Raw genomic sequence first — 19,854 nt, 5'->3', positions numbered from 1 at the left:
GACAACACCACCAACTTTAGTATCGTCTGCAAATTTACTCACCCACCCTTCTGCGCCTTCCTCTAGGTCATTGATAAAAATGACAAACAGCAACGGCCCCAGAACAGATCCTTGTGGTACTCCACTTGTAACTGAACTCCATTCTGAACATTTCCCATCAACCACCACCCTCTGTCTTCTTTCAGCTAGCCAATTTCTGATCCACATCTTCTGCAATAGCCTACCGTGGGGAACGTTATCAAACGCTTTGCTGAAATCCATATACACCACATCAACTGCTCTACCCTCGTCTACCTGTTCAGTCACCTTCTCAAAGAACTCGATAAGGTTTGTGAGGCATGACCTACCCTTCACAAAGCCATGCTGACTAACCCTGATCATATTATTCCTATCTAGATGATTATAAATCTTGTCTCTTATAATCCCCTCCAAGACTTTACCCACTACAGACGTGAGGCTCACCGGTCTATAGTTGCCGGGGTTGTCTCTGCTCCCCTTTTTGAACAAAGGGACCACATTTGCTATCTTCCAGTCCTCTGGCACTATTCCTGTAGCCAATGATGACATAAAAATCAAAGCCAAAGGTCCAGCAATCTCTTCCCTGGCCTCCCAGAGAATCCTAGGATAAATCCCATCAGGACCCGGGGACTTATCTATTTTCAGCCTGTCCAGAATTGCCAACACCTCTTCCCTACGTACCTCAATGCCATCTATTCTATTAGCCTGGGTCTCAGCATTCTCCTCCACAACATTATCTTTTTCCTGAGTGAATACTGATGAAAAATATTCATTTAGTATCTCGCCTATCTCTTCAGACTCCACACACAACTTCCCATCCCTGTCCTTGACTGGTCCTACTCTTTCCCTTGTCATGCTCTTATTCCTGACATACCTATAGAAAGCTTTTGGGTTTTCCTTGATCCTACCTGCCAAATACTTCTCATGTCCCCTCCTTGCTCGTCTTAGCTCTCTCTTTAGATCCTTCCTCGCTACCTTGTAACTATCCATCGCCCCAACTGAAACTTCACACCTCATCTTCACATAGGCCTCCTTCTTCCTCTTAACAAGAGATTCCACTTCTTTGGTAAACCACGGTTCCCTCGCTCAACGCCTTCCTCCCTGCCTGACCGGTACATACTTATCAAGAACACACAGTAGCTGATCCTTGAACAAGCTCCACTTATCCAGTGTGCCCAACACTTGCAGCCTACTTCTCCACCTTATCCCCCCAAGTCACGTCTAATGGCATCATAATTGCCCTTCCCCCAGCTATAACTCTTGCCCTGCGGTGTATACTTATCCCTTTCCATCATTAACGTAAACGTCACCGAATTGTGGTCACTGTCCCCAAAGTGCTCTCCTACCTCCAAATCCAACACCTGGCCTGGTTCATTACCCAAAACCAAATCCAACGTGGCCTCGCCTCTTGTTGGCCTGTCAACATATTGTGTCAGGAAACCCTGCTGCACACACTGTACAAAAAACGACCCATCTAATGTACTCGAACTATATCTTTTCCAGTCAATATTTGGAAAGTTAAAGTCTCCCATAATAACTACCCTGTTACTTTCGCTCTTAACCAGGATCATCCTCGCCATCCTTTCCTCTACATCCCTAGAACTATTTGGAAGCCTATAGAAGACTCCCAACAGGGTGACCTCTCCTTTCATGTTTCTAACCTCAGCCCATACTACCTCGGAAGATGAGTCCCCATCTAGCATCCTCTCCGCCACCGTAATACTGCTCTTGACTAGCAGCGCCACACCTCCCCCTCTTTTGCCTCCTTCTCTGAGCTTACTAAAACACCTAAACCCCGGAACCTGCAACATCCATTCCTGTCCCTGCTCTATCCATGTCTCCGAAATGGCCACAACATCGAAGTCCCAGGTACCAACCCATGCTGCCAGTTCCCCTACCTTATTTCGTATACTCCTGGCATTGAAGTAGACACACTTCAAACCACCTACCTGAACACTGGCCCCCTCCTGCGCCGTCAAATCTGAGCTCCTGACCTCTATACTCACATTCTCCCTTACCCTAAAACTACAATCCAGGTTCCCATGCCCCTGCTGCATTAGTTTAAACCCCCCCCCCCCCAAAGAGCACTAACAAATAGCAATTATTCAGCCCAATAGCAATTAGTCGTGGCCGAGTTTCACAAAAAGACGCAATGGTTTCAAAGATAGAAAAAGAGCAACTGCGAAGTTTAATTGGGCAACTGAACTGGTTAGGTAGACAGACTAGACCGGAAGTGAGTTTTGATGTCTTAGAGTTGAATACAAAAATGAATGATCCCAAAGTGGAAGACATAATAAGAGCAAATAAAGCGTTGGCCAAACTAAAAATGCAGGAGTGTGTTTTGAAGTTCCCGGTTTAAGGTGACCTTAGGCACTTGAAACTCATAGTTTATAGTAATGTGTCCTACGCAAATTGATGTGATGGGGTTTCAAGCGCAGGAGGTTTTATAATTTTCCTTTTGGGGAACAATGGTAAATGTTGCCCGCTTGTGTGGGAAACAAAGAAAATAAGGAGAGTGGTAAAAAGCACTTCGGCTGCCGAGACGTTAAGCCTTGTAGAGGCGGTGGATATGGCCTTTTATATAAGTATGATATTGACAGAAATTTGGGGATTAGGGGCTTTGGGTAATACACTTATTGACTGTCACATTGACAATAAATCCCTGGGGGAAAATGTGCACTCTACAAAAAGTGTCAATGAAAAGAGGTTACGGATAGACATCGCACGTTTGAAGCAGATGTTGGACAGAGGGGAAATAACACAAATTAAATGGGTCGACAGGAGCTATCAACTGTCAGACTGTTTTATGAAAAGAGGGGCGAGTTCACAGAAACTTTTGGATATTGTTAATGAAGGGCGCTTGTTTCTGTGACTGTTTTTTTTCTTTCTCGTCCAAACAAAAAGAAAAAGGGGGGGAAATCATGTGTGTGTTTTTGAGTTTCTTGAAATTTTGTTTTCACCTAATTATTTTTTTTCTCCAAGGACGGGGAGACTGTTAAGTAATGGGTTAAGAGACATTGCAATTAGTTGTCTCATTTATGTTAAGTATCCATTAATTGACACTGCTATGTAAAGGGGCTTCAGGTGGCCTCTGTGAGGTGATGTATAGTTAGAGTTTTGTGAAAAGGCTGTTAGAATGAAATAAGTGTGTGTTTGTGAAAAAGGAACAGAACTTTAGACTCTTCGTATCACAGCAACTAAAACGTATAATATGTGAATTGGGCATGTTGGGCATCAAAATAGCTCAGAAATTTGTCCTCTATCAGATTATTACGATTGTTGAGATGGCGGTTATGCGGAGTGGCAGTGGCTCCTGGAGCAGGAGCTGCTGAGTTCTCTCAGGAAGACAACATTTGTCCTCTCACCCCACCGATCTGTTATACAGTAGCCTTGCTGTCGCCTGTCAGCCATCTCAGACTTATGCGAAGATTGTACAGTTTGCAGCAGGGCGTTCTAGTCCCAGAGTGAAAGGTTTAAAAATCACACAAGCTGCTAGCTGCTAAATTCTCAAAGAGAGAAAACTAGTGATAAGAAACCAGTTGCTTCAGCTCAGTCTGTCTACAGATAACATTCAAGGACCAGTGTTATATTAATTATAGGGATTCTGGAGTCACAAAGCTCGCACACAAAAAATTAAATGGTTCATTATGCAGCTGCATAATCATGTGTGCCCAACAAACACACTAGACGATGGAAGGGGAGTATGGTACACCACAGCTCAGGCATATCTTTATCTTATTCATGTCTAACAGTTATTAGATAAGTAGAGATGAATACGGATTTGACGATATTATAATTAAACATATGTTTTATACTCATATGTTATACATTATGTAATCCTATTTATTAGTTGTGAATGGATACAGATAATTCCTAAGCAAATGTACTCTTTCGGTAAATTATAATCGCCCTGTATGTTTTATGTCGGGAAGCTGGCAAGCCATCTAGTGGATGCTTGACTCCCCTGCTATAGCTGTAACAAAGTTCTTGAACTGAAACTCTAAGTGCTGTCTCGTACGTTGGGGGGCGGGGCGGGGGTTGAGGAACATTGTCGTCGAATAGGTGTGAAAGTCACGTAACAAAGCGGTACTTAAATTTGTCCCCTAAGATCATATGCTGCCTTTTCAACTGGAAGTTTGTAGGTTTCCACCAGTCACTCATGCTACAGCTATGGGAGTAGTACTGCATAGCAACAGGAGCACTGGCAAAGTCACATGGAAGAATGTACAGAAGTGTTAGTTGATGTTTAATGCAAAATGCATGATTTCATTTATAAATTTAGTTTTGAATGTTTATTTTGTGTTGGATTTTGTTTTTGCATTATGGCCATGTGACTATCAGTTACAAACAGATGATAAGATGTGGGATTGTTGGAGATTGGAGAATTGAGGTTATGGTTACAGGTATTGTAATTGAGTCCTTTTCTCAGAGAGAGGGCTGTGTAGGTTGCCTTCTCTATTCTTCTTCCTCCTGTTTCTCCTCCTCCTACTCTTTCTCATGCTCCTGCTCTTCAGTTCATCGCCACATAGCTGTTGTTTTTGGCTGTCTCCTCATGTTGACAAGGATGTGCAGCATGCAGCAAACCACCATAAGTCTTTAAACTTGCTTTGCAGGGTTCTTCCGGTGTGGCCAGGCAGCACACCAATGTTCTGCACCATTGCATTGCGTATCGTATCAGTCATGTAATCACTTGAAAGCCTTTGTAACCATTGTTTCATTTGCTGTGATATCTCAAAATAGCTGGTATATGGGACTGTTGCAAAATGAAGACATCATGACTGCTTCCAGGATACCAGCATTGACCGACACTTTACTTCCTATGGCCACACATCAGCTGGACATTGGGGAGTGGAATCTCTTTGGTTCCGGTACTTGGTAGGGTTGACATGCACCAGAGGCAAAGTGATATGCAGGCAGTTATTGGGCCCCCTGTACTTTGGGGAAGCCTGTAATCTTAGAAGAACCTCAAGTACTCACTGCACCTGCTTCTAACTGGCAAAAGATAATTAAATGTAATTAGCTCTCATTGATAGAGAGCCTCAGTGACCTTTCTTACATAATAGTGGACAGCAAACTGTGAGATTTTGCAAGTATCTCCAATTCCAACCTGGAAGGAACAAAACACATAAAAACTCATGGCCACGGGCATCTTTCATAGTTACTAGCAGTGCTGTCCTTGCCCTGCTCCAAGGGCATTTGTGGTTACAGCAGCTGGCAGATTTCATTAAAGGCGTCCTTCCTGAAGAGCAGACATCTCTCACATGTTCCTGGCTGAAGTTCAGGGAGGAAGATTGTTCGCTGAATACCCTGGGTGAACATGTTCTCCGGTTGGGAGCTTCATGCCCTCCTCCCTGTCCCTCTTCCAGAATCTTGTTCTACTCTGCATGGTCCGAGTTCATTCTCCAGGTCATGCTGTATCTCATGTCAGAGGTACCAATATCCTGTGAACAAATTAAAAAAACACAAGCTATGCAATTGCTTTATTGTAACTTTCTGATTTCCCTCTTTTTCGCTTTTTTACCTTAACGGCATCATGCACTTTTGACCTTGGGTGTTATTGTAGTCAATGAGGGATCCAGAAAAGGTGAGTCAAAAGTAATTTATTTCCTAATCACAGCCGGGAAAAACAGCAACTGAGCAACAGTCCGAGCCCCAGCCAGGACCATCCTGAGATGCCGGCTCCTTCCTGGGCTGGCTTTTATCTCGGGGAATTAACGAGCTCGCTGCTGGGCCTCTGCCCCTCAGCGGGTAAGCTCATACTCGAACAAGCCCTATGGGGAGATCAATTGGGTTGTCCGAGAGGGTTTTGTGGGGGTTATAACATCCCTCTCTCAAAAGTCCGTAAGTCCCTCTGTTGTAGGGAATGGAGGAGGTTGTCTTCTCCGCTTTGTCCACGGTTGCACCACTGGCTGTTGTGGGGCTGGTTCCGGGGGCGTGTAGCCTATCGGGTGCCATCGTTTTCATGCTGACCATCTGGGGGGCACCATCGGCAACTGTTCCCTGGCGATGCCATAGTCCGAGAACTTGGATGTCTGAGTCTCCATGCCTGATCCCAAATCCTCTATTTCACACATCTCAGTGTCGGGCCCCAGTGGTGATGTCCCTCGTGTGCGAAGGCGTTAGGGATGGAAGATGGTTCCTCCAGTAGGGTTTGTTCTGACGCTGGCCCCCTTTGGAAGTGGTTGAGGTGCTTCTGCACCATCAACGTTTTTATCGAGCCGCTGACTACTTCCTCATTTTCGACATTTCCACGTGTTGGCTTCTGCAACCAGTGCTCTACCCTCCCTCACTCTACTCTCCCCCTGCCCCCCTCTGTTTCTCCCCCTGTACCCCCTACCTTTGTGCTCCCCCCTCCTCCCTTGACTTTACCCCCCCCTTCCCCACTTTCTAACCAGTGAAGCCCGCCTCGCCTACCAGCTCCCGAGCATCGCTGATACGTATTCTGTGGTGTCTCTCCCCTCCGTTCCCTCCGGCAACCCCATGATTCTCAGGCTTTGCTGACACTCCTCGACGTTGACTTTATCCTTCAACCCATCGCTACCTCGGCCTCGAGCATCGTAATCCAGTCCCCTTGGTCCTTGGCTGCTTCTTCAAGGTCCTGTGTCATCTTTACCTGGGCCTCTAGCCACCACTCCATATTTCTATTGCCTCCCTTATGGAGTCCAATGTGGCTTCCACTGCCGCCTCGACGACTGCCAGGCGGTCTTTTCTCATCTCCCTATTTCTCTGGAGCTCGGAGGTGATGAAGCACATCAACTTGTCCATCAATCTCTGAGGCTGAGGTTTCCCTCCCCTCGTCTTTATGGGCTTTTCAGCTGGGTGGCTGATTCTTTCCCATTCTACGCAGCAGTGTGGTCGATGGGGGGGGTTAGTCTGGGGTATTATGAATACTTGTTGCGCTTAAAAGACCATAGTCTAAGTTTTTAGATGAGAGCCACCTTTCATGTAACTGCTGAACTCATGGCTGCCACCAGAAGTCCTCCACGCCCATTCTTGATGCTACTTCAGTAGTGTATGCAGTGGTACGAGGACAGTCATCAGATTAAGGATAAATTTCCCGTAATAATTCATGAGTCCGAAGAACGACTGCAATTTGGTTGCATTCTCCGGCGTGGGGGTTTATTTGATTGCTCGCACCTTCTCCTCTACTAGGTGCAGGCCATCTCAGTTGGCACAACACCCGATGTACCTGACCTTTTTGGCATACAAAACGCATTTTCCTCTCTTAAGATGAACGCCTGTCTCGGAGAACAGGCAGAGAACGTCCCCCAAGTTACTAATGGGGCTCCTATTTGATGGCTCCAGCGGCCAGGACGTCATCCAAATAGACCGCCACTTGCGGTAGTCCTTGGAGAATGTTCTCTATGACTCTTTAGAAAATAACGCAAGCCGATGACACTCCGAATGGCAACCTTGTATGTTCATTGTGGTCTTTGTGGGTATTAATTGTCATAAAGTTTCTGGAACCTGCGTCTAGCACCAATTGGAGGTATGTGTGAGTTTAGAAAAAGAATGCCCTCCAGCCAACTTTACATAGAGGTCCTCTATTCAATGTATCGGGTGTCCGTCCAAACAAGAGGCCTTGTTTACTGTTAGCTTGTAATCCCCGCACAGGCGGACGGTTTTGTCTGGTTTCAGTCCCGGGACTGCAAGCGCTGCCCAATCTGCAAACTGTATCGGCCGGATGATTCCTAGGCTTTCCAAGTGGTTGAGTTTATCCTCTACCTTTGTGAGCCATGTGTACAGAACTGGGCGGGCCCTGAAGTACTTTAGTTGGGCCTTCTGCTGTCTGCAGCCCCCGTGTCCAGCTCAATTTCTAGCAGGTGACCATACACCTGGACAATGATTTTGAAGGAGGCGACCCGCGACATGGTGATGTAATTCAGCTGCATGCATTCATCCTCATCGGGCTGCTCTAGGTGGAGGGTCTTAGCTCTATGCAGGCGACTCCCTCGTATAAGGTGATGCACTTGTTGGGAGACCTGGTTTCTCCAGCCACAGGTGCCGCACCTTTGTGAATCCCCCTCCAGTGGCTCTGAGGAGATGTCTTGCCTGGCTGCAGTGGCCCTCAGCCAACGGGCCTGGTCCCGACGGTGTTCGATCAAAGGCAGGATTGCAGAGGTCCCGCTCCTAGGGACCGCCGTTCGTCTGAATGGGGGGGAGTGCTACATTAGTCGCCTCCATCCCCAACATACCCTGGAGCTCCTAGACTCTTTTCTCTATGCTATCCTGTGAGAGGCCGATCTTGGTGATCCTTTTTAGGTCCAACAATGGCTCAACCAGCAATTTGCACTGGGTTGCCATGTTGTTTACACCGCATACAAGGCAGTCTCGGAGCATCTCGGGTAGGGATGGCACACAGTCGCAGTGTTCTGTCAGTTTCCGTAATTGTGTCAGAAACTCACTAACAGACTCCCATGGGGCCCACTCAGCCTTATTAATTAAGTATCTTTGGCCAATGACCGACAGTTTGGGGTTGTAGTGGCTTGTCATGAGCACCACCAATTCCTCAAAAGTCTTGCCGTCCGGGGCCGCAGGGTAGGTTAGGCTCTTTATGACGCTGAAAGTGGGGACCACACAGGCAGTCAAAAGAATCACCGTCTAGAGATCTTGCCCAGTAATAGCGTTCACCCTTGAGAAATAGCGCATACGCTCCGGGTACTGAGCCCAGTCTTCCACACTTGCATCAAACGCATCGAGCATACCGAAGAGCGGTATTTCAGAAACAGTGCAAACCTTGCTGCTTTGCGTTGATAAGCAGCCATAGTCTGACTGGCCTGCAGTTCTGTTTTATCCTCATCGCCAATATTGTAGTCAATGAGGAGTCCCGAAAAGTTGGGTCAAAAGTAATTTATTTTCTTTATTAAAAAATATTTCCAATTAAGGGGCAATTTAGCATGGCCAATCCACCAACCTTTGGGTTGTGGGGGTGAGACCCAAGGAGACACAGGGAGAATGTGCAAAATCTACATAGACAGTGATTCGGGGCCAGGGCGAACCCGGGTCCTTGGTGCCATGAGACAGCAGTGCTAACCATTGTGCCACCATGCTGCCCCAAAAGTAATTTATTTCCTACTCACAGCTAAGAAATAGAGCAACTCGGCAACAGTCCAAGCCCCAGCTGGGACCATCCTGAGATGCCGGCTGCTTCCTGGGCCGGCTTTAGTCTTGGGGAATTAACAAGCCCCGCTGTTGGGACTCCGCTCCTCAGCAGGGGGAGTTCGTACACACAAGCACCACGGGAGATCAATTGGGTTGACCCCGTGGGGTATGACAGGTGTGTGCCTTTGCTTCTCAATTAAAATCTAACGGTAGACTTTCATTTGCTGCCCTGGTGTAAAATTGACATTGTGAAGCGGCCACTCATTACAAAAATTGCCCAGTTTTCATTTCTGATCTGCAATGCTAGTTTTTACATTGGATGGTAAATTGAATACCTACCTAAAGAACAGACAGAATGCTGGACTGATTTTCAAAACAAGACATTACTGGGTTTACGCCCTAAAGTTGCAACATATCCCACTATTCAATTATGCTTCATAAAAGATGGGATAAGTGATATAGAAACATGAAGCACAGAAGGTGGCTCACCATGCCTGTAACAGGCTCTCTGAAAGAGCTATTATTTGTGACTACCCCCTCACTCTTTTCCATACTCCCGCAAATTTATTCTTATGTATACATCCAATTCACTTTTGAAAGTTACTGTGATCTTACATCCACCTGGCTTTTAGGGTGCAATCAACTCAAATGGGAACAGAGTCCCATAGCGTGCGCAATTAGCCAGGTGTTTCCCGCACTCAGAGTGCCGAGAACACCACGCTATTGAATGGCCATTCGGGTAGATTGGGGGTCTCAGCGGGGAACATGCGTGCGAGACCTTAGTCCCGATTTCTGTACTGAGGAGCTCCGTACCGATCTCTCAGCCCCCCGATGTGACTCCTGAACCCCCAACTCACCTAGAAGGGTCCACAGCACCCCCTCCCCTCCCCCATCACCAGCGCAGGGCACCCCCAGGCCCCATCCCCATCGCGTGACAAATGTCAGATTGACACGTTGGCAGTGCTAGCCTGGCACCCTGGCAGTGCCCCTGCCAGCCGGCATGTCACCTGGGTATTATATTACTTTGTGTAATATATGTTACTCATTTGCTTCTTACCAAGATGACCTCTTACTCGATGTTGATTAATACACGTAGTCTTCCAATTAAAGCAAATAATTTATTGAGTAACTTTAACAAATAGACTGTGAGTTTGTTCTCTCTCCAATACTTATACTAGATATTAAATAAACAAGATTGAATAAGAATTAACCACAATTAACTACACCTGCACTCTGAGCTATCTCTCTCTACCTCTGGTCACTGGTCACTATACACACGAAGAGGTGGGAACTCAGCTTGAGTCTGTCTTTTATACCCCTTTCTAGTGCTGCCATCTAGTGATCACTTAGCTGTTATGTCTATACATTAACCCCTTGTATACATACAGATATGCAGACCACTACACTGGGCACATTGGCACTGTCAGGGTGCCCAGGTGGCACCAGCAAAACTAGGGCAACACCCTGCCAAGAGGGCAAACACCTGGGGGCCTCCAATCCCTTGGGAGACCCCCACGAATGCCAATCCATCTGGTCCCCATTTGTGGAGACCAGAACAGAACGGCGATTGCCAACCTTTCCAAGGCGCGGGAGTTCGATCCCACACCTTGGATAGATCTCTGGAATGCATATTAGATTGAGACTAGCTGTCTCACTCTAATATGCAGATTTGCCAGAAAGTGATCCCGCATCTCTCGGCATTTATTAGCTGGGCCGCGCTGCTTTTCGGGTGCAACGCGGCTGGTAGATCTCGCCCAACATCTCATTGAATAATATCACATTTTCCTCATCTCCCCTTGCAATTTTTGTCACTTATTTTACATCTGTGTCTGCTGTTTACCAATCCTTCTGCCAGAGGAAGCAGCTTCTCCCTATATTAAAAAGTATTGTACCAAGACCTCTCCGAATTTTGAACACTTCTTTCAAATATCATCTTAACCCTGTCTGCTCATAGGAGATTAATCCTTAATAAACAGAACAAAGTCATACATATTTTTAGGCAAGCTTTTTGTTCTACGATTCTGAGGCAAATCTGATACTGCCTGTCTCAAATATTATCCCTGTGTCGGCGTGGGTTTCCTCCGGGTGCTCCGGTTTCCTCCCACAAGTCCCAAAGAAAGACGTGCTGTCAGGTAATCAGGACATTCTGAATTCTCCCTCTGTGTACCCGAACAGGCGCCGGAATGTGGCGACTAGGGGCGTTTCACAGTAACTTCATTGCAGTGTTAATGTAAGCCTAATTGTGACAATAATAAAGATTATTATTATTATTATTACAACTCGATTGAAGTATGCACCAAAGAAAGGCCTCTGGTTTTACTAGCATTTTGAAAGTTAGACAGCACTTTGAAGGGGGTGTGGGAAAGATTGAAAGGGGAATGTTCAATATGTTTGGCTCCTGTACTTACATGACTATGAAGAACAAATGCTGCATGGTTATGCCTACGTGCAGGGGAAATTCCAACATATAAAGGCATCTTCCACTTCATTTTTGCTGTAATAGAAATGATGTTAACATGAGACTCATTGAACCTCTTAACCTTTACCAGACAAGCCAACTTTAAAGTCCATTGCAAAAAATGATCATAATGTTTATGATAAAGGCATATTAGTTTACTTATCTGTGGTCTTCATTCTTTTGATATGGTTTATTTTTTACATACGAATGAATACTTCAGCATCCAAATTCAGAAGATCTGGGGCGGGATTCTCCCTCTGGGAACTAAGACCACACGCCCACCGGAAAACGGGCGGGAATCACTCCAGACCTTTTCCTCGAAGGTGCTAGGTGATTCTCCATTTTCCAGAGGGCCAGCAGAGCCCTGGCGTATGTCCCGCAGCTCTGGCTGGCCACAAGCGGGTCTGCGCATGTGGAGGAAGCCCACCTCGGCACGGGCGCCGCCGACATGGCGGAGCCACACAGCGGGCCCGCACGGAGGAAGGTAGGTCCTTCCCAAATCGCGATGGCCCACCGATTAGTGGCCCCCGATCGCGGGCCTGGCCACCGCTGAGGCTCCCCCCGGAGTCAAATACACCCCGCCCCTCCATCAGCTACCGCCGGGTAGTACCACATGTAAACCACGCCGGCGGGAGTTCGGCCGGTCGACTGCGGGGTATTACCGCTGGGGCCTGTTCCAATGGCCCCCACCGACGCCACGTTGACCGCGTGCGTGGGACTGGCGGGTCCGCGGTGAATCGCAGAAGCGCCGTTGTGCCAGATTTACGGCGTGAACAGCTATTCTCCATCCCCGCGCCGGGCGCGATTCCGGTACGGAGGGTCGGAGAATCCCGCCCCTGAACCCTGAAAGGCCCTGAAATTCTTTAAGTTTGTGGTGGTATGTATTAGGGGTCATGTGGGACTGTGAAGCCATGATGCTATTGGCTGACAGATCCCGGGTCCTGGTTGGCTGCTGACTCCTGGCTCCGCCCTGAAGGCGGAGTATAAGAACCCGAGCTTCTCCCCGCCGTTTCATTCTGTTGCTGAACTGCTGGGGACAAGTCTCGCTTAATAAAGCCTCAATCGACTTCATCACTTCTCGTCTCTCTCGTAAGTCATTGTGCGCTACAATTTATTAAGCGAGCTTAAAAGACTATGGAGCTCCGGATCGCCCCGGAATGCCTGCGGATCAGCCCCCACGCAGCGAACTCGGCAGCAGTTTTTAAACACTGGCAAGCTTGTTTTGAAGGCTACCTCCGAACGGCCCCCGGCCGGATCACAGAAGACCAGAAAATGCAGGTCCTGTATTCGAGGGTAAGCCCAGAAATTTACCCTCTCATAGAAGACGCAGAGGATTTCCCGGCGGCGCTCGCATTACTGAAGAGCATCTACGTTCGCCCCGTGAACTAGGTCTACGCGCGCTACCAACTCGCAACGAGACAGCAAAGTCCCGGAGAATCGCTAGAAGAATTCTACGCCGCGCTGCTAATTTTGGGACGGGGCTGCAGCTGCCCGCCGGTGAACGCGATCGAACACACGGACATGCTAATTCGCGATGCTTTTGTGGCAGGTATGAACTCTCCCCAAATCTGCCAAAGACTTTTAGAAAGAGAGTCGTTCGGACTCTCAGAGGCACGGGCCCTTGCAGCTTCCCTCGATGTGGCCTCGCAAAACGCCCGAGCCTACGGCCCCGACTGCGCGGCAGCCCCTGGGGCTCCGTGGACCCCCGTCGCGACAACCCCCCCCCCTCACAGGCTTGCGCAGTTAAAGCGCCAGACCATCCGGGGGGGGCCCGCTGCTATTTCTGCGGGCAAGCGAAACACCCCCGGCAGCGCTGCCCGGCCCGCGCAGCTATTTGTAAAAGCTGCGGCAAGAAGGGCCATTACGCGGCTGTGTGCCGGTCCCGGGGGGTCGCCGCAATCCCCGGAGAAGAACGAGCCCAGCATAGCCCGAACGCTCCCCAACCCCCCCAGCGCCCCATGTGCGACCTGCGGGTGCCGCAATTTTGGGTCCCGGGCACCATGAGGGGAGGATGGTGACCCCCCAGCCACGTGCGATTCATGGGGGCGGCCATTTTGTCCACCCCCGACCACGTGCGATCCATGGGGGCGGCCATTTTGTCCACCCCCGGCCGCGTGATATTCATGGACACCACCATCTTGGATGACAACCAAGGACCCCAGCATCGACGGCTCCACGGGGTCCGAAGAAGACGCCGCGACACTACTACCACGACTGGCTTCGGTGACTCTGGACCAATCACGGCCCCGGACGCTCCAGACGACGACAACAACGGTGCTGATCAACGGACACGAGACATCATGCTTGATCGACTCCGGGAGCACCGAAAGTTTCATTCACCCAGACACGGTAAGACGCTGTTTTCTGACCATCCATCCAAGTACGCAAAAGATTTCCCTAGCTGCAGGATCCAACTCCGTAGAGATCAAAGGGTTCTGCATCGCGAACCTAACGGTGCAAGGGAGGGAGTTTAAAAACTACAGGCTCTACGTCCTTCCCCAACTCTGCGCGCCCACATTACTGGGATTAGATTTCCAGTGTAACCTGCAGAGCCTAACATAGAACATAGAACATAGAAAAATACAGCACAGAACAGGCCCTTCGGCCCACGATGTTGTGCCGAACCTTTGTCCTAGATTAATCATAGATTATCATTGAATTTACAGTGCAGAAGGAGGCCATTCGGCCCTTTGAGTCTGCACCGGCTCTTGGAAAGAGCACCATTTCAATTCGGCGGCCCAATACCCCCACTCACTATCTGCGGCCTCGCAACTCTCAAGGTTGAACCGCCGTCCTTGTTTGCAAACCTCACCCCGGATTGCAAACCCGTTGCCACTAGGAGCAGACGGTACAGCGCCCAGGACCGGATATTTATTCGGTCTGAAGTCCAGCGGTTGCTGAAGGAAGGCATAATCCAGGCCAGCAATAGTCCCTGGAGAGCCCAGGTGGTAGTAGTAAAGACCGGGGAGAAGCAAAGAATGGTCATAGACTATAGCCAGACCATCAACAGGTACACACAGCTAGATGCATACCCTCTCCCCCGCATATCCGACATGGTAAATCGGATTGCCCAGTATAAGGTTTTCTCCACCGTGGACCTCAAGTCCGCCTACCACCAGCTCCCCATCCGCCCAGGTGACCGCAAGTACACAGCCTTCGAGGCAGACGGGTGTCTATACCACTTCCTAAGGGTCCCATTTGGTGTCACGAACGGGGTCTCGGTCTTCCAACGGGAGATGGACCGAATGGTTGACCAGCACAGGTTGCAGGCCACGTTCCCGTATCTCGACAACTGCGGCCACGATCAGCAGGACCTCGACGCCAACCTCCAAATATTCCTCCAGACCGCTAACGCCCTGAACCTCACATACAACGAGGAAAAGTGCGTTTTTAGCACAAACCGGTTGGCCATACTGGGATACGTAGTGCGCAATGGGATAATAGGCCCCGATCCCGAACGCATGCGCCCCCTTATGGAATTTCCCCTCCCCCACTGCTCCAAAGCCCTGAAACGTTGCTTGGGGTTCTTTTCCTATTACGCCCAGTGGGTCCCCCAGTATGCAGACAAGGCCCGCCCGCTAATACAGACCACTACCTTCCCCCTGTCAACAGAGGCTCGCCAGGCCTTCAGCCGCATCAAAGCGGATATCGCAAAGGCCACGATGCGCGCCATCGACGAGTCCCTCCCCTTCCAGGTCGAGAGCGACGCATCCGACGTAGCTCTGGCGGCCACCCTTAACCAAGCGGGCAGACCCGTGGCCTTTTTCTCCCGAACCCTCCACGCTTCAGAAATCTGCCACTCCTCAGTGGAAAAGGAAGCCCAAGCCATAGTGGAAGCTGTGCGACATTGGAGGCATTACCTGGCCGGCAGGAGATTCACTCTCCTCACCGACCAACGGTCGGTAGCCTTCATGTCCGATAATGCACAGCGGGGCAAAATTAAAAATGACAAGATCTTAAGGTGGAGGATCGAGCTCTCCACCTTCAACTACGAGATCTTGTACCGTCCCGGAAAGCTGAACGAGCCGTCCGATGCCCTATCCCGCGGCACATGTGCCAACGCACAAATAGACCGTCTCCAAGCCCTCCACGAGGACCTCTGCCACCCGGGGGTCACTCGGTTCTACCATTTCATAAAGTCCCGCAACCTCCCCTACTCTGTGGAGGAGGTCCATACAGTCACCAGGAACTGCCACATCTGCGCAGAGTGCAAACCGCACTTTTTCAGGCCGGATAGAGCGCACCTGATCAAGACTTCCCGCCCCTTTGAACGCCTCAGTCTGGATTTCAAAGGGCCCCTCCCCTCCACAGACCGCAACGCATACTACCTGAATGTGGTGGACGAGTACTCTCGTTTCCCCTTCGCCATCCCCTGCCCCGACATGACAGCGGCCACAGTCATTAAAGCCCTTGGCACCATATTCACACTGTTCGGTTGCCCCACATATATCCATAGCGACAGGGGGTCCTCCTTCATGAGTGACGAGCTGCGCCAGTTCCTGCTCAGCAAGGGCATAGCCTCGAGCAGGACGACCAGCTACAACCCCCGGGGGAACGGGCAAGTAGAGAGGGAGAACGGCACGGTCTGGAAGACCGTCCTGCTGGCCCTACAGTCCAGGGATCTCCCAGTTTCCTGGTGGCAGGAGGTACTCCCGGATGCTCTCCACTCCACCCGGTCGCTGCTGTGTACCACCACTAACCAAACGCCTCATGAGCGCCTCCTTGTTTTCCCCAGGAAGTCCTCCTCCGGAACATCACTGCCGACCTGACTGGCGGCCCCAGGACCCATCTTGCTCCGGAAACATGTGCGGGCGCACAAATCGACAGGACACGGTCTCCCTGCGGGACCTGGCGCCCGCCGGCAACACACACACACCCCCGACACCGATCATCCCCTCCCTACCACCGGCGCACCCCGCGACCGCCCCCTTCCCGGGAGGATCGGTCTTCCTCCCGTGCCCGCCCAGGAGTGAAACAGGAACGTACACCGAAACGCTCCCGGAGACGACAACGCCTGAACAAGCACCTGCACCACCACCGGGGCTGAGGCGATCGACGAGGAAGACCAGACCGCCCGCTTGACTCGTGGCATCCGCGTGACACCAAGAATGTTGTTGTATTGTAACAAAAAAAAAAAATTTTTCTCTTACTAATATTGTAAATAGTTTCACAAACTTTGTACATAGCCCAGTGTAGGGCTAAAACTGTAGTAACATGTCCGAAATTTTCCTCCCAGGACCAGCCTTGTAAACCCCTACCACCATGCGAACCACCACCCCGCCGGGTTCCTTTTTAACAAGGGGTGAATGTGGTGGTATGTATTAGGGGTCATGTGGGACTGTGAAGCCGTGATGCTATTGGCTGACAGATCCCGGGTCCTGGTTGGCTGCTGACTCCTGGCTCCGCCCTGAAGGCTGAGTATAAGAACCCGAGCTTCTCCCCGCCGCTTCATTCTGTTGCTGAACTGCTGGGGACAAGTCTCGCTTAATAAAGCCTCAATCGACTTCATCACTTCTCGTCTCTCTCGTAAGTCATTGTGCGCTACAAAGTTCTACGGGCCTGGTGCCAATATGGACACCCCTTCCCCTGGAAAATAGCTGAAAACAGTTCTGTATAATTTACGACAGTGGTTGCATTGACATATTCTGCCATTTTGAGGAGATTCACAGGCAACTCTATTCAGGAGAGAAAAGGACCGGTTACGGATGACGTACATCACCTCGAAGATTTGCTTGCCACCGTACCTTAATGGTCCCAAAATCATGCATATGATGGGAAGTCGGATTGTTCCTGAGCCATAAAGTGGCCTGTCCTGTTTTCTGCAGCCAGAGGTCTCTTAGCCATGGTTCTTTGTCCGATTGGGGCGTATCTCTGATTGTTGTAACCAACGTAAAGTTTGTGAGAAGTCAATGAACTGAGATGTATGAATTCCAGATCGACAACGTAGGATCTTTGACTTCACCCCAGAAACATGGTTGTGTGTCCTCATGGTGTGCTATCTCGTCTCTGAAAGTCCCTTTTGGGATTTTCTGTGCATTTTGATGTTTTGTCTTTGCACAGCTGACCGAGGTGTCCTTTTCGGCTAACTTGAAAATTCTGGGCTGAAATATTGGACTTTGATGACACCTGTGGGGGTGCTTTGCTCCACAGCAATGGCATGGTCGCTCAAGTATTCAGTTAGAGTATCCCTTCCCTTGACCTGGATTGTCACTGTTTCACTTACTGGACTGTGGAGTTTACTTTGCTTTTTTGGTTTGCTTTTTTTCTTAATATGGAACTGTGCTGCAAACAGATTTCAGATTGGCTGACATCTTGGATGGCTTTCCCAAGTGTTAGCATGTCTGAAAATGCATTGTCCGCCACTTGTACAGCTTTTCTATCCCTGATTATCTCAGCTTTCTGGTCTCTATAATCACAACCTTCAGCCATTCCGCACAGCTAATTGATGAAGGAGTTGACAGGTCCTCTGGCAGCTGGCTAAATTAATCCCTTTGAATCCATTGAATCCATTTCAAAGATTCTGATCCATGGTTCAAAGTTTTAAATTGCAGGTTTAACTTTAAGAGGTTTCCAAAAATCTAAGATGGCGTCGCCGTCCGCTTCTTTACAAAGGGTTTTCCTCTGTTCCCGATCTCGGCGTTTGAAAATCTTTCGACAATGACTGCCTGGATTGACTGGTTAGAGTCTTTCTTCCCCACTTTAACACACTGTTCTCAGGTGCTGGCAGCATCAAATCCTGGCTTTTGCTAGCTTTTTAAACTGTCTATTCAGTCACATTTAATTTTTAATTAATTTTTTTCTTTGCTTGGATTGAGCTCGGATGGTGATCAGGAACCAACTCAGGAATTGTGTTTCTCCAACAATGATTTAAATGACAATTTCTGACCACAGTACTTAACTTTTTCAGGACTTGTATTGGGCAGAAATTTTTTATTTTAAGTTCACCCCTGCTGGGTCTGCTGACTCTGCACACTCTGGGTATTGAAGCTGAACTCCCACGGGATTCAATGGAATCTTTTGCAGTAAGGAATCTAATTGCTGCCTTCAGCTTCCAAGTCTCCTTTGGAGCTTTTCTATGGCGACTTCCTTCTGCACCATCATTTCTTGAGCTTTTCTTCAGATCAGAATGCTTCTTTGATTTTTCCTTCCGTTGTCCAGGATTTTAATTTTCTTTTGCAGTCTCTGCGAAGTTTTTAGTTTTTCCATTCAGTGCCACCATGTTGTTGTAAAGTGTTGGGTGTAATTTGGTTGGTCTTATTAAGATATTCATAGACTTAGGTAGGTCAACAGTAAGTATTTATTAACTGCCAGGAACTAAATACATAGGTACAGTAAAATTCCAAACTGGAAGCGATCTCCATGCTTGCTTCTACACACAGCTCTGTCCAACATTACACTGACCCCTAGGTGCAAGTCATGTATTCTCTTACATCACAATGTGGACAGTATTGTACTCAATCCCACATTCAACTTTTATGTGCCAGATTCTTACACCACAAAAGTTACCTGGACACTTTGTATCAGGGGGCATAGGGTCTTCTAATTTGGTCGATGGTCAGGGACAATGGGTGTGACTGTGAGTGAGGCAGGTGTGGGAGAAGCCAGAAGGGGGAAGTGGAGGAGTCTCAGTCTTTACAATTGTCCAAAAGGTTGGAAGTTCTTGCAACCTGTATGGATGAAACCAGTGGTTGACAGATAGATGATCAAACTAGCCACAGCACCAGGGTACAGGAAGCTATACAAGCAGGGGAGTTAATAGAAATGAAGGGCTCAATTCTCTGGAAAAATGTCTAAGTGTTGTAGTGAGCAAGAATTGCCGTGGGCTTCCCGGCGCACAGCCCAGCGAGGCCGGCAACGCAATTCAACATTAATTGGTCCACTTAACGAAGCCTACGGGCTTCTTGTCGCAAATTAAGGCTCGCCAGCAGATTCACCGGGACCGCGTTCACCAGCCCCCGCTAACAATGTCGAGAAGCACTTAGGCTGCACTTGCTCAGCCAACCCCAGCAAGCTCGCAACAATGACGCCCAGGAGACCGGCCCCAAGATTCGGAGATGCTGGCCTGGGGAGGCTCCTAGGTGCAGTGGAGACCAGGAAGGATGTCCTGTTCCCCCGAGGGTCCCGTAGAATCAGCCACAAGGCAGCCAGTGCTGCCTGGGACGAGGTGGTGGCAGCTGTCAGCTCGGGGACTGTGACCAGGAGGACTGGCCTTCAGTGACGGAAAAAGGTCAACAACCCACACCGGGCAGCACGGGTGAGTAGAACCCAATGCCCCC

The 19,854-nt window shown here is 49.1% G+C and overlaps 1 protein-coding gene across 1 annotated transcript in view; it reads right to left on the bottom strand.

Annotated features, from left to right (window-relative positions):
* LOC140429576 (kelch domain-containing protein 3) overlaps positions 1–19,854 on the bottom strand; it is a 304,290-nt gene that overhangs the window by 134,989 nt on the left and 149,447 nt on the right. Inside the window, exon 12 of the mRNA XM_072516761.1 lies at positions 11,529–11,614. Coding sequence (XP_072372862.1) covers positions 11,529–11,614 — 86 coding nt within the window. The remainder of the gene's footprint in view (positions 1–11,528; positions 11,615–19,854) is intronic.

The sequence above is a fragment of the Scyliorhinus torazame genome, chromosome 9 (assembly GCF_047496885.1).
Source record: "Scyliorhinus torazame isolate Kashiwa2021f chromosome 9, sScyTor2.1, whole genome shotgun sequence".
NCBI lineage: Eukaryota > Metazoa > Chordata > Chondrichthyes > Carcharhiniformes > Scyliorhinidae > Scyliorhinus > Scyliorhinus torazame.
The sequence above is the reverse complement of the archived record's forward strand: the minus strand, read 5'-3'. Positions and strand labels throughout refer to the sequence as shown.